Source organism: Berghia stephanieae, chromosome 5 (genome assembly GCF_034508935.2).
Source record: "Berghia stephanieae isolate SIO BIC M18660-M18661 chromosome 5, UCSD_Bste_1.3, whole genome shotgun sequence".
In the NCBI taxonomy this organism is placed as follows: domain Eukaryota; kingdom Metazoa; phylum Mollusca; class Gastropoda; order Nudibranchia; family Aeolidiidae; genus Berghia; species Berghia stephanieae.
This window is the reverse complement of record NC_088364.1, coordinates 35599691-35617876: the sequence shown is the minus strand read 5'-3', so window position 1 is coordinate 35617876 and position 18186 is coordinate 35599691. Positions and strand designations below refer to the sequence as shown.

The window sequence follows — 18186 nt, the reverse complement described above, 5'->3', positions numbered from 1 at the left end:
TTATATTGTTACCTCTTTACAACAAATACCTTTTGAATAAATATTATCTTTTCAAAGGATCTATTTCATTAAATCTTGCGTGTACGGTTCCTTGAATCAAATTTTTGCTTTTATATTTTTCAGATTGTAGATTCCATAATGGCCTTATTTCGTGTTGACTTCAGTGGAAGAGGTGAACTTGCAGACAGGCAACAAAAATTAGCTCAACTTCTGTCCCGATTGCAGAAGATTGCTGAAGGTAATTACTCTCATTTCTGCATAATTTTCAATCCATTTTTAATATCAACATTATGACAACCAAAGCAACAATATTTTTTTCCAAACCTCTGCTCATTGAATGCAAAAGGGAATCACAATCTTTATGAGGTTCAAGTGAGAGACTATACAAGGGTAAAAAATAACACTGACAAGGCTAATGTATACTTCTCAAAAAAATTAATTAATAATAACTCGTCATCTTTTGATCATTTGAATTGTTTAAAGTCAAGTCATTGGATTAAAATAACATATAAAAACTGCAGATTATTCCCAGTGCACCGAGAAGCCATGCATCTGGACTTCATGTTGCTGGATGGTCAACTCACAGAATAAGTGAATATTTTGCCTGCAGTCATTTAAAGATCTAATGCACCGAGTCAAGTTTGTGACTTATCTGTATGGGAGAGAAACAAAAAAAAACCCACCCAAGCTGACAACTCTATTCATCATCAGTACCAATAAAACCCCTTCAATCTGATGAGAATTTCACTTCATTGTTAGACAACAGACTAAGGAACTATCTAAGATAGCAAGGATTAAAGGCCTGAGGGCTGTCGCCTTTTTGACTTATCAACACTGTCCCCTTCGTCTTGAATAGACAATGGTCCACAGATGGTGATATCATCTTCAATGGAGTGCTGTCCTTTTCACCAACAAAAGTCACACAATGCTGGGCATATTAGAGTTTGACAGCCAAGAAGTAATAGTCTGGGGTGGCATCAATGCCTATAGAAAAACTGACTTAGTTCTCTTGTGAGGACATTTCAATGCTGAGTATTACCCGAATGAGATCATACAAAGTCCATGACGTCCCTATAATGGAGCAACATGAAGAGCTTTATTTCTTCCAAGACAATGCCAAGCCCCCTGTAGCAGCCATCTGTTGCAACTTTTTAGAGGAACAAAATTTTGCCCAGCCAAATTTTCTGACCTTTCGCCAATCAAGCACCTGTCGGACTCGGTTGATCACCACATTAGAGAAAGAAATATCAATAAACTTTGACACCCTTTTTAAGATATTGAGTCAGGAATAGTACAACATTCCGCAAGAGTTGTTGTGTTATATCTGTTCCATGAGGAATAGGATATGGTTTGTCATTGAGGTCAGAGGTGGACATACAAGCACTGAATGCAGAAATATTTTGAATAAAATTTGGAAATCAAGGAGCTCTTTTCAATTTAAAATGAGAGATTCTTATTATTGGAATATAGTGTCCACTATTATGATATGTCTTTATTTACATAAGCCCAAGCCTCTGTAATAATACATCAATTTGATTTGCAGGCATATTGTTGAACATTTTGACATGGTATATAACTTATGCAAATAAAAATCAAGATTATGCCAAACTTTGCAAACAATGCCACATAACATACAGCAGATAGACCAGCAACAGATTAAGTGACAGGCTGGGACAGCATCTCCAATCAATGCTTTAATCTTGTTTAATACATATTGTAAACTTTACGCTTGCCCCTACTTTTTCCTTCTCTGCTGACAACCTTCACTTTTCCATTATTATTTATTTCTTGACTGTGGCTTCAAAGGCTTGACTGTACATTTACTTGACTTTCAAAAACAAAGACAAATAATGTTGAGTGTAGCTTGACCAAATGGGTGAAGATGATCGAAAAACTTCGGCAATGGTGTTGTGTCCTTGGATAAGACACTTTATGTACATTGCCTCACCAAATAAGAGGTGTTTCTGACTTTATGCGATATTGTGAGAGAGCTTGTACCAAAAAGTGTGTCAAACAGAGCAGGTAAAAAGTATGTTTGAATGGAAATTTGGTTCCATATTATCTGCTTGGATAATAAACGCATGTAGCATGGTGAATCCATTAAAATGCCCTATATAAAGTAAATGTTCATATTCATTTTGTTTTTTAATCTATTCTCTTCATAAAGTTAATTTCTTGCAGCCATAATGCAGCAGAGGGGGTCCTGATACTTCAGTTGTAGAACACTCCTTTCACATGCAAAGGGACCAAGATCAATCCTTGGTGCAGATTTTTTTCTGACCACCCAGCAGTGATTAGATAGCTGAGTCTGTTAGATCTGACAGAAAGTACTTTGCTCTAGACAAGCGTCCTATCCAAAGAATAGCAAGCAATAGGGAAGAAAAGTGTGATGTCAAAAATCTGGTTCCTATTTTATTGAAAGTGTAAATTCACGCTTCCAGAGGACTGGATACATACCTTATGTAACTAATCTTCTGGTTTCAGAGTGATGGAATCTTATTTTCTTGTCTAAATATATGCTGGTCGTCAATAACGATCATCCATCCTTGATATTTTACATCCTGTAATCCTAGGAATCTGCCTATAAATCCTGCTTCTGAAATAGTGATGCCACCTTTATGTAACCTATTCATGATTAGTACTCTGAAGGACTGGTTACACACATACACACACACTCCCAAGGATTAAGGCATCAAAAGAGTAGATGGTTTGATGTCACGACTTTTCTTCTCTATTGCCATTGTTTGTTTCATGCTTTAGGAACTGGGATAAACTCCAGTCCATATGCCTACTTTTTTAAAATGATACAGCAGAGACTGACTGATCATTGATCCATCAGTATCCCATTATCATTATCCCACATACCCCAAAATATTGAAAATGCAGGTAATAATTCTTCCCTCCATCTATAACCTCATCCAGTCTTTTCTACATTTTTACATTTGTCTATATCGTTCTTTTAACAGACTGCATAGTATTGACACCGTCTTCTAATCAAACATCAATACATAGCTATTCTTATTTGTATTTAGATATATTTTCTTCATGTTTGCTACCCCTATAATTTAATTCTACTTTGACAGTGGGAAAACCCTAAAAAAATCATTCTTCATGTTTGTTCTGTGTACCTTAAGCTGCTTATAATCTTAGTTTTCACTTTCTTCTCCATTCAGAGTATAATGTTGCATGCTTTGTGACCAATCAAATGACATCAGATCCAGGGGCCACTATGACGTATGTATATATTACTTGGTTCATTCAGTATACAATTTTAATTCAGTGGGGTAACTTTGGGAATTAGTCTTTAAAAGCAAATAATAAACGGACAATATTGTATTTTGATGTTATTATAGAAAGTAGGTTTGTAACATTGTTTATAGCTGAGGCCTTTTGTTTTGTTAAGAGTGGTAGTGTCTGTCAGTAGCGCGGTTGGGATGGATGGAAAGCATCGGATCATGGTAAAATTTAACCTTTGCATTGTTCCAACTCACCTTTTGTTTTGAAGTAAGTGGTAGAGGGGAGAGGGATGATAAAAGATGGAAGTCAAAATCACGTCATTTTTATTTATTTACTCAGTGAGATAACTCCACATGTGTTTCTTGCATATTTTTTCCCCTCAGCATTGGCCTCCCTCAAATACTATATGCATGGATGTAACAGGACTCTGCTACAACAGGGATTTTTTGTTAGTCCCACTGTCTCCATTGTATCTGAGTTCCACTATATTTTTATTTTTATTTTGTCTGGCACTATTTCATACACACCTTTTCACATTTTTATCTTACTCCCTAATTTGTTGCATTTGATAGAAGTTTTTTGTTTTTTAAAGTTTTTTAACACATACTCCAAGTGATCAATTAGGGGTCATTCAGATATAAATCTGTGTGATTGTGTGCGTGTTAGTGTGTGTGATTGTGTGCTCATTCGATGTCTTCACTAATCGTCGTCAAATGCAATGCGACAAGTGGAAGCCAATCAAAAGAGAGTAAACTTAGCTCTGAAAAGAGCAGGCTCTAAAAAGGACTTTTGTATGGTTCTGTAAAAATTGTTTTCTTTTTCTTCCATTTTCTTCACAAACGCATCAAGATAACATTGAGTTAAGCATTATTGAGTCAAGCATCCTGATTTTTTTTGTTTACTAATTTTATATAAAGAGATGGGGATGGGACCAAGAAAACACATTGACTAACATTAAAATCAACTTATGTCTCCTCAAGTTACCCAATGGCCCATTGTTATTGGGTTTATAGATTATATAATTAATTAATTTCTTTCATTCTTTTTTTATATGATTAATAATTGTTTTCTGTTTCTGTTTATCTATTTTATATATATATATATTTGTATTTATACGTGTTTTGTTTTTTATGTTTGATTAATTTTAAAAAAAAAATAATTGTCATGTAATTTATGTTAATTCCCAAAGGTTTCAGGCTGATCCAAAGAAACCGATTGGAGGACATATTCTTGCACATGCATCTACCGTAAGGGTTATGCTTCGTAAAGGTAGAGGAGAAAACAGAATTGCTAAAATCTATGACAGGTAGTTATTAATTTATTCATTATAAAAATGCTGTGCTTTTACCTCAGCTTAATTCTGAAATTCAAAAGTGGAGACGCAAGTTAATGGAGTCTTTTTCTTTCTTTCTTTTTTTTTTTAGAATTTTAATTTAGACAAAGTTGGTCAAGAGCAAGATTAATAAATAGAAACATTTATATGAAGCATTTCAACTGACTCACAATGATCAATTCGCTCCACATTGCTTTGTTCCCCCAATAGGCCATATGTAACCAAATTTTCATTTCATAAAGCACAAGTGGTCAAATAGGCATCCTTTTGTATTAGCTTTTATAAAATATCAGCCATTGTCTATAGCTAGATACTCATTCTCATATTCTGTGATTGGAGTTATTGTGTTTTAATTGCCTTTCCTAAGGCCAGGTATCAATGATTGGAGGCCACCATCTCTAAGGTTTTGCCCAGGGCTGGTTGGTATTGTTTTGTCCATACGTTATCTGTCCATGGGTGCCAGCAGGAAGAAGTGCTGAAACCTGAATCTAAAATCTCGACACTTTGCCAAACCTGAAAATGTTCCTACTGAAAATGCGGCCTAAACTTTAATCTTATTTAATCACCGTTTTTATACCATTATTATAGCGAAACCGGAATTCCGGCATGAACCGGAAAACTGGCACCCATGTATCTGTCGTTTTGTTGGCCTTAGTGATCAATTGCATTGCCTGCCTCACAAGATTGCACAAATTTTTTCTTTTATCATGTTTTTGATTTTTTCTTTTCACCTACTATTGACAGGTTATAGGGCATTTTCATGTTTTTACCATAATACTAGGTACCACAATAGGCGTCATTTTTGTGGCAGAAAAAAAACCTATGTATTTCGCGTCATGCTTGAGGGGAAAGGACTTTTTTGAAAAGTGGGTCTTTCAAGCATTAATACCTCGGTCATTAAAAACGTACAGAGCTAAATTTGGTATCGTCATAAAGAGGAAGGTTTCAGCTTTATTTCTATACCACTTCAACAATAAAAAACAGACATTAAAGGAAGAAAAAAGACTTTTTAAAACTTTAAAGTAGCGAAAAAAAACATATTATTGAAATAAAATTTGAACTGAGTCTGTCTAAAAGACAAACATCTTATCTCTATTTGTACCGAGGTATCGCATTTTTAAAAAGCTCACAAAATCTTTGTTTTCAGCTTTGAGTGTGATCAGATTTCTTACACCCCATTGTAGTTTGTAACAGCACACAAATTGCCATGAGAATGAGATCTCAAATTAGTGACGAAAAGAATAAAGTTCACAAAATCCACATGAATATTTTATTAAAGTACCATCATAATTTATGTTTTAGATACACTTCAACACAGTTTCCTCGAACTCATTTGAATGTCCCAAATTTTTTCCATATGTTATCTTTCCATTCCTTCCTTGAAAATTTTTTGCCTCAAACACGGTTTCCTCGAACTAATTTCCCCCAGCCAACTATTAAAAATGAATTAATGGGGTTTTTAAAAATGCGCCAGGTGATTTCGACCACTGATGATTTACTGTGGCATTGACAGTTATGTCAAGTGTTTATCATGTGTATCTATCTGCACTGCATGTGTGTGTATATAATATGATACACATGCAGACATCCACAGCCACTGACACACCCCATCGCAGTTTCGCATAACTGACACCTCTCTGCTTATTCTTAGCACTTCGCCAATCGTTCTAAATTCAATGCCACGACCCATGATTGGCACTGGCGGGGAAATGAATGTTGTAACAAATCACCACCACCTCTCCCCCCCCCCCCCCCCCACACACACACACAAAACAGCCTGTAATATGCCATATATAAAGTTATCTCCCGCAACATATCAATAAATAAATAATAAAGTTCCTTTTCTTCATCCTAAAGCGGAAATTTGTTTTAGAGTCCATTTCTAGGGAAGACAAATAACCCAGGTGTCAGTCACAACGCAGCGCCGCAAATTGAGCTAAGGAGAAGTCGCTTGCTGAAGGCCACATAACGCTATGGATATCGAATTAGGTATCTTTTGTGTGCATAGCAAAGTCTATACTGCTGAGCCTCACCGTCCCCCTTTTCCCCATCAAGTCGTCATGACAAGACACAATTTCCTTGGACTAGGGTTTGCTCGAAGTATTTTTTTGTCCTGAGGAGTTCGAGGAAACCATGCTGGAGTGTAGTTTAAAAAAAGAATAAACACGAAATATATTGTTATTTCAATTGATAGCTCGGGTCAGTAAGTGGATATGTTATAGTGATGGAACAGCCGAAATAAACCCCTAATTTTTTCGGTTTTCATTTACTGTAATTTTTTCGGATGACTTTCTAGCCTTGGTTTTTAATTTTTATTAAACAAAGTGTTGCTTTTTCCAATTTATACTTGTAATTTTTTTTCATATCTGGTTTGTCTCTTGATGTTTATTTATTGCTAAACAAAAAACAAGTTTATGCACACACTTTACAATCATGGTAGCCATGTTGTTGCTATGACAAAATTCTTGTTTGGCCTAGTATATCTATAGTAGATTTTTATGGTCGATGGTGTGATGTATTTTTAAACAATTGCATTGGAATACCTACCTACTTGTAGTTTATGAATAGTCAAAAGACAACCAATGGATGGGGTAAAAAAGTGATTTCAGCAAAACATATATAGAATCAAATCCACATGCAAATCGGATCCTTCAGCCTGTGTTCAGGATGGAATGCAAGAGGCTGGCATTACTGATACTGTTACTTGTTCCGCATGAAATCAAAATATGATAGAGCCTGATGATTAATAAAGGTAGATAATGAAGCACATTGAACTGTGGAATGCCCTATAAATCTCTTGTTTATTTATCTTTATTTTTCACCTCAACAGTCCAGATCTGCCAGAAAATGAAACCACGTTTGCTATTTCAGGTGGTGGTATTATAGATTCTAAAGAATGAGACAAGTGTCATTGGGTCACCACTCAGCAATACCCCCCTCCCCCCACCCTTCCATTTTTTTTCACTCAACATTCCATCTTACATTTAAGGATGCTTTAATTCTTTCCATTTTTAAACTCTCGCACATGTATTTTCGATGGCATGGTGTATAGAATTCATTATAATTTCACGTTTACTGTAAAGTTCAAGGTTATGCAATATAAGTACATTTGGAAATATTTTACATTAAATATTGTGGTATTTGAAAGTCTTCTTTTATTTCTTTTATTCAAATCAAATATGGGGTTGTTTATTACGTACTGACTCTCGTCTTAAAAAGAAAGAAAAAAATACCCCCTTAAAAAGAAAAAAATCCCCCCCCCCCCCCACCCCCATGAAAACAAAACGTGAGCATTCATAAAAAATAATATCAACTTGGTGTGCGCAAGTATTTTACAAGATGTCCCCCGTGTAGGACGAGACAAAATGGAAAAATGCGGCTACTGACCTGATTTTGCACTCGATAATGGTCAGAAAATGAGAGAAAAGAGCCTTTTCTGAGAACTTGGTGTCGTCACCCACAGCAGCTCTAACCTAGAACCTAAAGTTCCAAACCAATGGGAGCGATCTATATTCATGTTTTCGTCCACCCAGGTCATCAATCACATGATTTGTTGCTGTTCAACGATTGGATATATCTTAACACATGTAAACACGCTGCTTTATTTATGAAAATTGTAAACATAACCATTAGTCAAGCTAAATTACTGGGTGGGGTTCCTACCTCCCATAGCGGGCAGGGAGGTACTTGCTAAGTCTTCTATCCCCTCTTATCTGTTTTTCAATTGCTTTCTGTCTTTGTCTTGGAGTGAGATTGCTTGATTTTGTCCTGACCTTGGTCGGAGTCCTTGGCTGAGAGGGAAACAGTCGAATGTGTATTTATAGTTTTGGGAGATGATATTTTTTTCCTTGTAAATCATCTCTCTGTTATGTACTGTTACTCTTTTCATTTTTAACATATGATTTGTAAACATTTGAGTGTGTTCCTCGTAGTGGGGATCTGTGCTTGTGTCTGGATGAGACTTTTAGGTGATCTCAAACTAAGTACTTTGACGGTGTGCTCTTGGAATCTACATCTGTTTCCTATTTGAACCAATTCCCCTTTGTCTTACCTTTTCTTGGGTGCTTCAATTGTAATTCTAGAACTTTTTACTTTCCCATTTTCTTCCTTTTTACTGGCGCTGATATGACCTTAATGTGTTGCAAGCGCCGTAAAACCCTTAAAAACAAAAACAAAACAAGCTAAATTAAATGACCATTCGTGATGATAGGAATATAAAAAGCTGTGAACACTTTTCACTAAGTCGATCACTTTGAGCCCATTTTGCAATGTGACCAATGACTTCGAGCACATGGAAAGTTAATATAGATCATGCCCATTGTCATACCACTAGACCACAATGCCTGGGTGGGGTTCCTACCTCCCATAGTCAGCAGGGAGGTACTTGCTGTGTCTTCTATCCCCCTTTATCTGTTTTCCAATTGCTTTCTGTCTGTCTTGGAGTAAGATAGCTTGGTTTTGTCCTGACCTTGGCCGGAGTCCTTCGTTGGGAGGAAAACAGTCAAATTCAAATGTATAGTTATAGTTTTGGGAGATGATATTTTTTTGGACGACTTTCTGGCCTTGTTATTATCAATTTATCCATATAATTTTTTTCATATCTGGTTTGTCTCTCGATGCCTATTTATTGCTAAACAAAAAACAAGGGTCAAGTTGAAACACACTCTACACTCATGGTGGCCATGTTGTTGCTATGATGTTGTTTGTTTGGCCTCGTTATAACAGTAGTCGATTTTTACGGTCGAAGGTGTGATATTTTAAAAACAATTGCATACGAATGCCCACGTCCCAATGTGTCAGAAAATTGAAAAAGGAGGGGTTACACTCAGAAAGTGCAATATCAATGAGGTTCCAGGCAGGGCCCAAGCGAAGAGCGAAGAGCAAAGTGCCATGAAAAGATGATGTCGGGGAATAAAAGAAAAAGCAAGAGAATATTTATTTGTTTATTTTTAAGGGTTTTACAGTGTTTGGTTTTTGTTTTGTTTTTAAGGGTTTTACGGCGCTTGCAACACATTTAGGTTATATCAGCACCAGTAAAAAGGAAGAAAATGGGATAGTAAAAAGTTATAGAATTACAATTAAAGCATCCAAGAGAAAGTAAGACAAAGGGGAATGGGAACAAATAGGGATCAGATGTAGATTCCAAGAGCATACCTTCGATGTACTTTGTTTGAGATCACCCTATGTCTTTTTTTTTTTTTTTTTTTTTTTTTTTGCTTTAGGTCTCTTCCAACACAATTGAGGTTATATGAGAGACCGCTGAAACAAAAAAACAAGCAATCTAACAAAAATAGTACAAATGTAAATCAAAATCATAACCTAAAGATATCATAAGCTAAATTATAAATAACCAAGAACAAACAGGCAGAAGATTTACAGAAAAAAATATATCCCCTGTCAAAAATACAATCACAAACCAAAGAAGCAGGATAGGCTAGTAAAGAGAAGAAGAAACGACATCACTATCGGATCGTACACCCATGCGAACATCATAGGTATATGATTCAAGGGTGATGCTCCCATCCAACCACCCGCACCCTATGTCTCATCCGGACACAAGCACAAAATCCAACATAGAGGAATACACTCAAATGCCTACATTATACATTAAAAATAACATATAATAATACATTACAGAGAGATGATTTACAAGGAAAAAAAATATCAGCTCTCAAAACAATAACTATGCATTTGACTGTTTCCATTTCCATCCCATCCAGGACTCCGACGAGGGCCAGGAAAAAAACAAGTAATCTCATTCCAAGACAAAGACAGAAAGCATGTTGGATAACAGATATAAGGCGATAGAAGACGCAGTTTGTACCTCCCTGCCCACTATGGGAGGTCAGGATCCCCACCCAGTTTTACAGTGTTTGCAACACATTTAGGTCATATCAGCGTCAGAAAAAAAAGAAGAAAATGGGATAGTAAAAAGTTCTCGAATTACAATTAAAAGTACCCAAGAAAAAGGAAGACAGAGGGAATTAATTAAAATAGGAAGAAAAAAATTTAGCTTTTATATAGCGCATTATCCACTAAACATGCTCAAAGGGGACCCTGGCCAACGGCAACATTTAGGATGGGACATGACGCCTGTTAGGCAATATAACTTTTTCATACAGAGACAACGTTGTTAACAGCCAGGTACTCATTTTACACCAGTGTACGGTGAGAGAATGTGAGTAAAGAATCCTTTTCCAAGGACTCAACTATGCACCAAGTGAGGCTCAAACCCAGGACCTTCCGATCCGAAAGTGAGTGTCATACCACTATACCACATAGCCATACAGAAGAAGATGAAGATTCCAAGAGCACACTATCATACTTAGTTTGAGAACACCTAAATGTTTCAATGTTTCATCCTGACACAAGCACAGGTTCCCCCACAGGAACAAACTCAAATGTTTACAAATCATAAGTATAACAAAAAATAATACAATTTGGAATGGAGAGATGATTTACAAGAAAAAAATATCATTTCCAGGACAAAACCAAGTAATTTCATTCCAAGACAGACTGAAAACATTTTGGAAAACAGATAACAGGGGATTGAAGACAGCAAGTACCTCCCTGCCCATACGGCACTTGCAACACATTTAGGTTATATCAGCGCCAGTTAAAAGGAAGAAAATGTAAGTCAAATTCTAGAATTACACTGAAAGCACCAATGAAAAAATAAGTCAAAAGGGAACTGGGAACAAATATGGATCAGATGTAGATTCCAAGAGCATACCATTAATGTGCTTAGTTTGAGATCACCTATAAGTATAAGTATATCTCATCCGGACAAAACACAAGATCCAACAAAGAGGAACACACTCAAATGCTTACATTATACATTCAAAATAACAAATATAATAATACTAATACATAACAGAGATGATTTACAAGGAAAAAAAGATCATCTCCCAAAACAATAACTATGCATTTGGCTGTTTCCTCCTAGCCAAGGACCCTGGTCAGGGCCGGGACAAAACCAAGTAATCTCATTCCGACCAAGACAGAAAGCAAATTGGAAAACAAGAGATATCTTTTGTTTTTGTTTTTAAGGATTTTACGGCGCTTGCAACACATTTAGGTCATATCAGCGCCAGTAAAAAGGAAGAAAATGGGATAGCAATAAGTTCTAGAATTACATTAAAGCACCCAAGAAAAAGTAAGACAAAGGAGAATTGGATCAAATAGGGAACAGATGTAGATTCAAAGAGCACACTATCGAAGTACTTAGTTTGAGATCACCTAAAAGTCTTATCCAGTCACAAGCACAGATCCCCACTAAGAGGAATACACTCAAATGTTTGCAAATCATATATATAATATGTAAACAAAACAATACATTACAGAACAGGGAGATGATTTACAAGGAAAAAAATATCATCTCCCAAAACTAACTATACATTTGACTGTTTTCCCTCTCACCAAGGGTATCCGGTCAGGGCCAGGACAAAACCAAGTAATCTCATTCCAAGACAAAGACAGAAAGCTAGTTGGAAAACAGATATAGGGGGATAGAAGACAGTAAGTACCTCCCTGCCCACTATGGGAGGTCAGGAACCCCACCCAGAGATAAGGAGTAGGTACCACAGGCGAGCGCCGTGAATCGGTGGAAAGTTGTTATCGATGGCGTTGATCGTGAAAAACTCTCCACTTTACCTCACAATATCTCAACTTCTAATGCTCGAAACAAAATACAATTTGTTTTATTTTAAAGATCAACTTCTGATCTTTGTAATGCATCTTAAAACATACTTTTGCGATTAAAAAGAGTTTCATAATCAATCGCGAACGAGACCCGGTTTTAGATAATTTTGCCTAGCGGATCGCGAGAAAATTTCGAGGTCGCGATTTTCTCTTTTCATTCACGTTGTGAAAATCAATGTTGTGCCGCGGGGCGTATGATGCTAAGAATAGTATCATTAGAAAGGGCAAAACTTCCTCTTTCTTTTGACACTTCCTGCCCCGATATCAGATTCAAAATGGCGGAGCGAGTGGCGAGGAAAGCACATTGTCGTGCTATTTTTAACATTTTTTAATACTTTTAGCGATGTCCGCTCACGTCTGTTTAAATAAGCAGAGAGCTTAATGTTCCAGCTTTATTTTGATATCAAATACAACCAAATCGGATGAATTTTCACGGCACAATGAAAAAAATAAACCCGCTGGTGAAAAGAACCTAGTCCAGGGTTGCCAGTTTGGCATTTTAAATGCCAGATTCCAAAAATCTGGCATTTTTGAAAACCGTTTGGCATTAGAAAAATCATTTGGCATTTGGCATTTTCTTTTCTTGTATATTGTACTTCAAATGACACCTTTTCTCAACCGTGGTGTAGTGGTTTAGCACTCCACTTAGTAGTCAGTAGGTAAAAAATACCCCAACAGGAAATTTAGTATAATTCAAAAAAAAGAAAAGAAAAGAAAACATGCAAGCCACCAGGATATGATAGTAAATTGTCTATCAAAAGTGACTAGTTTTCTTAGTGGGGGTGGGAGTCAACAGACTTTGGCATTTTTTTTTGGAGTGTTTTGGCATTTTTTGAGTCTTCCCCTGGCATTTTGTTGAAAAATAATCTGGCAACCCTGACCTAGTCGGGGGGGGGTTCGTTTATTAGTTTATCATCAAACAAGTTGATTGGGCTTTATTTGTTTTTTATTGCATCATACTATACCTGACCTGGGGCTTCCTTTATTTTTTAAAAACAGATTGAGAGCTGCAGAGGTGGTTTATTTTCTCTTTCTTTCCCTCCTCTCAATTACATTCATTGTTTTGTGGTTTAATCAGTTTCTGGATGCAAGGTATTTACCGGACAGATTCTATGTTAAATTGATTGTATATGGCTTTGTCTGAAAGAGCTTGAGAAGTTAATTCATTTGGTATAAGTTATGTTTGTATGTCTTTTGTTGACGATTTTCTATGAATTTTTAAAGGTATCTAATATTTTTAGTTATGCCTAATATTGAATTTCTATCCAAAATCCTTAAAAAATTTTGGATGCCATTGATAATATGTTGAGATGCTTTTGCTTCTATTGGATAGAGATAAGAATGACGAGTAATTTGATGTAAAGTATGTCATCCTATCTTTATTAGTTATTTTTTTGTTAATATTTTGATTTTGTGTATTTTCAGTATATTGACACCATTTTTTCCATGCCGTAATTTTGAGCTTGGCAGTGACCTTCGGCTCAATATAGAGCAATTACTATTTTCTCCATATTAACAAAAAAAATTAGGCTAAGAATTTATATACTTTTTTGCAAAGATATTGAGTTTGAGTAGTATACATGTTCATTTTTTTTATCTATGAGGCTCCAAATATGGGTCCCTGGGCCTATATTTCCCATTTTTTTATATTTTGATGCTGTTTCTGTCATATTTGAGGATGGTTTCATTTAAGTATCATTGTTTTTTCATCTTAATATCTGCTTTTATTTTGTTTTATGATTGCATGTTTATGCAAAAAATGTTTATTTTAAATGTTATATAACCAACTTTTTTGTTTATGGCGTCATAAAGTCGGCAAAAAATGCGTAACCGGAATATGTGGGAAAAAATTGTAAGTTCAATAAAATTCATTTTATCATATTTCATTTATTTGTTGACGGATTTTCATAATTCTTTTTGTGTTGTTCATTAATTTCAAAGCACTTTACAGTGGTTTAACTCTTTTTATGATAGCTCAATTTTGAAATTTTCGCTTGTGGTACCTATAAGGAGCAAGGGAAAGGACCAAAGATCCTACGTCCTATAAATTCGACCAACAGCTATTCTTGGATAAAATTGGAAGTTTGATATGTCATAAAATATACAAAGGAATTTTTTTTTAAAACAAAATTTCAGTAGATGGTTATAATATTGTTTTAATTCCAAATTCTAAAATACAGAAGATGCACTTGAATGAACCATAACAAATGTAAATAAAAATTGGTGATATGAATATACTGGAAGCAATTTAAAAAATCATATAACAAGAGAAACAAATGTGGGTGATAGTCTCACACAATTTATGCAAGAACTAAAAAGAAATGCAATGTCACATTAATTTCGTTCCATATAAAATTGCCCTGTATGAGGGGCACGAGGACAAAGGAATACACACACACACACACACTTATGTTCGCTTGATATTATATGCAAGAGTGAAAGCTGGGGATTAGATGTATATCTCACCAAGCAATTTCCCTTCCTTCACAAATGCAGAAAAATATAACACCATTTTTTTTTAACAAGCAATATTTTCTCACAAGTTGATTGCAATTTCCTTTCATGATCAAGCAGTCTATGGTTATCTTTTTATTTCTTCTTCTGTTAGTATTTTTTTCTCCATTGTGATTTTAAGTTGAATTATTAAAAAATTTAATCCACGTTCTTTGTAAAGTAAAAGTCAAGTTGTGTAATATGACAGCCAAAAGAAAAATATTTTATTTTCACGAAATAGTAATTCACAAAGATGTATCTTTTTCTATTTTTTTTTTTTTTTCACGGCTAAGAACAGGAATTAAATAGACTGTCTTGATTGATGAGAGTTTACGATACACACATTTTTTTAAAAAGTTCATGATCATCAGAGAGGATTTTAATTCAAATTAATATTTTATAATTAAAATACAGATTTTGCTTAAAAACCAAGAACCAGATTATAATATTTGACAGTGAGTATATCAAAAGGCAGTGTGGAATACAATAAATTCGGGTGATAATACAATAATCTTATTGCTTTTGCAAATGCTTTGATATTAAGAGCCGCTCTAAAGTCTTTTGATAACAGAAATGACCAAATCATTTTCATTCTGGCTATGATTTACTGTGAAAAAACAAAGAATCTTTTAAAAATTAAAACAATAGTAAAACAACATTCAATCTTTGCAAATTACCAAGTCGTTTCACTCTGGGTATGATTTTATGTGAAAAACAAGGAAGCTTTTAAAAATTAAAATGCAAGTGACAACAGCATTCAGTTCTTTACATAAGATTAAGATACTTGGACATAAAAGAAATTTAGAAAAGAGGATAGACACATTTTGGGATGTGGATGCTCTGCAGTGTAGGTAAAATTAGTTTAGGAAAAGAGAATAGACCAAGAAGTGTGACAGTATATGGATGTAAAATTCTAGCTTAAAACCTGCATCATGAAGGCAGAACATTTACTGGACATTTGAGCTGTCATCAGTCAATGAAAAATATATTCTTGGATGAGAGATGAATAGAAACAGTAAAGAATGGCTTAAAAGAACATGTATGGAAAATGTTAAAACCTGAACTGGCAGCAGCAATAGAGTAAAACTAAAGGTAACAAAAAGGCAGGAATGCCCATCATTTCCAGTCAATCTCTGCACGAGTAATCACATTATCCCATTCAAGGAAAGAAATGGTGAAGAGTAATTTCCACATTTTGTTTTCAACGTCTACTGTTGTATGTTTTTTTTTTCAAGAGTTTGAACTCCTTGCAACATTTTTTAGGTAATTTCGTTGCCAGCATAAAAGAAAACAGGTGGGACAGTCAAATTTTTATTGTAAAATTTTGACAGGAGGATATTTCATTTTTTTCCGACCAGTTTTATGATGAATAGAATATGTTAAAGTCATATCAGCACAAGCAATAAGGAAAATAATTGAACAATAGTTAAAGATCCAGGGAAATTCTGAACTTTCAATAACAGAAAGGAAAAGAAAGACAAACAAGACTTACAAATACCCAAGAAAAAGATGACGGATTCAGAAAAGTAAATCCCAAGAGCATTCTATTAATGCGTTGTATCTGAGACCCAGTTCAATTCATGTCAAACGCATCCCAAACAAATGGTATAAATTAGTATAAAATATGCATATCAATTATGTATTACATATAATATATTAGAAAGATGTTAGTTTTTAAGGGTTTTACAGCGCTTGCAACACATGAAGGTCATATCAGCACCAGTAAAAAGGAAGAAAATGGGATAGTAAACTTCTAGAATTACAATTAAGGCACCCAAGAAAAGGTAAAACAAAGTGGAATTGGTTCAAATAGGAAACAGAAGTAGATTCCAAGAGCACACTATCAAAGAGATCACCCAAAAGTCTCATCCAGACACAAACACGGGTCTCCACTAAGTGGAGTACACTCAAATGTTTATAAATCATATATAATATGTAAACAAAACACAATACAGTGCATAACAGATAATTTACAAGACAAAAAATATCATCTCCCAAAACTATACATTTGACTGTTTCCCTCCTAGCCAGGTTATTCAGCTAGGGCCATGACAAAACCATGTAATCTCATTCCAAGACAAAGACGGAAAGCATGTTGGAAAACAGATATAGGGGGATAGAAGACACAGTAAGTGCCTCCCTGCTCACTATGGGAGTAATAGAAAGATGACTTTCAATAAAAGAAATATCTTCCCTGAAAAGATGGATACTTCTATCTTCCTCCCAATTGTCACATTATATTCACGGACAAAAAGCCACATAAGGGGATTGGAGTGACAGCTAAGATTGACTGAAATATAAAATATCGGGACACTCCACCATCTATAGGAGATATTCACCCAGTGCAAGGGAAACACTTCAAACCAATAATAGTTGAAATAGATCCCTCAAATAATCTATCCATTTGCCTTGTCTGTCATAGTCTTGTCCATATAAAAGGCGTGGATCCCAACCAAACAGCTTTGCTTTGTTTTTAGGGTTTTCGACACTTGCATCTTTTAGGTCATTTCAAAGTCGATGAAATGGAAAATGATAAAATAGTACCAAGATTTGCATCAAGTTATCAATCACCAAAGAAAACCAAAGATGAATGGGACTATTTCAAGATACAAGAGCTATGTATCCTTGTAACTAGTCTGATAGCAATTAAAACTCCAAGCAATGCACAAGAGATGGTGTAAATGAAAATAATTTATAAATTTTCCCCGTTAGATGACACGTATTTCAATATCTGCCACCCTTTTGGCAACAGATCCCGCAAAGATAGAATGCTCTACAGATGGATAGAAGAGACAGCAAGAGTTGATCAGATGAATTTTAAAAATCATTTTATAGGTACTATGCTTGGAATTAGGGCACAATTTTCCACTTCATATTTATTCCAACTTCTACATTTTACACTGCACGCAATTTTTTTTTAATGAGAGTCATGCAACTTTCATTAAGACTTAATAAAAAATGGGAAGAAGAGAAAATTGTACAAGAGGGTAACTACAAAATTAATATGGCCCTATCCTAATCAAGCACTAAGTTTAGTACAATACAATGCATGCATTTCAATTTTTAAATAATACACTATTACATATAAATCATTCAGATCCAAATTAAGTGAGCTTCTGAGTACAATACATTAAGAATGTGTCTACTAATGCTGATATTTTATAAAGTCTCCTATAAAAAAAAAATTCAAGATCTATGTCACGTAAAGTATAAAAGAATAATCATTGTTATACGAGGAGGTAACATAAATTGTGACTTTTTTTAAAAAAGTATGTTTAAATAATGACAAAACAAGGTGAAACGATTGAAAAGTACATATTAGTGATTTTAAAAGTTAACAGAAAAAACATTAGGTAGGTCTAAATGGAAATAAAATATCAAGATGAGATAGCAGGGTGTATGACGATGGACAGGAGTAAAAA

General features: G+C 34.9%; 1 protein-coding gene across 5 annotated transcripts in view; it reads left to right on the top strand.

The window, feature by feature from the left end:
- LOC144972821 (meiotic recombination protein DMC1/LIM15 homolog) overlaps positions 1-7703 on the top strand; it is a 36478-nt gene extending 28775 nt beyond the window's left edge. For 4 of the 5 annotated variants that reach the window (XM_078914497.1, XM_078914499.1, XM_078914498.1 and 1 more), the window contains 4 exons: positions 124-238; positions 3174-3234; positions 4427-4543; positions 7401-7702. In XM_078914497.1, the coding sequence (XP_078770623.1) occupies positions 124-238; positions 3174-3234; positions 4427-4543; positions 7401-7470 (363 nt within the window). In that variant the 3' untranslated portion in view covers positions 7471-7702. Of the gene's footprint in view, positions 1-123; positions 239-3173; positions 3235-4426; positions 4544-7400 lie in introns of all 5 variants that reach the window. The other variant, XM_078914500.1, reaches the window with a different exon arrangement.
- The last annotated feature ends 10483 nt before the right edge of the window (positions 7704-18186 follow it).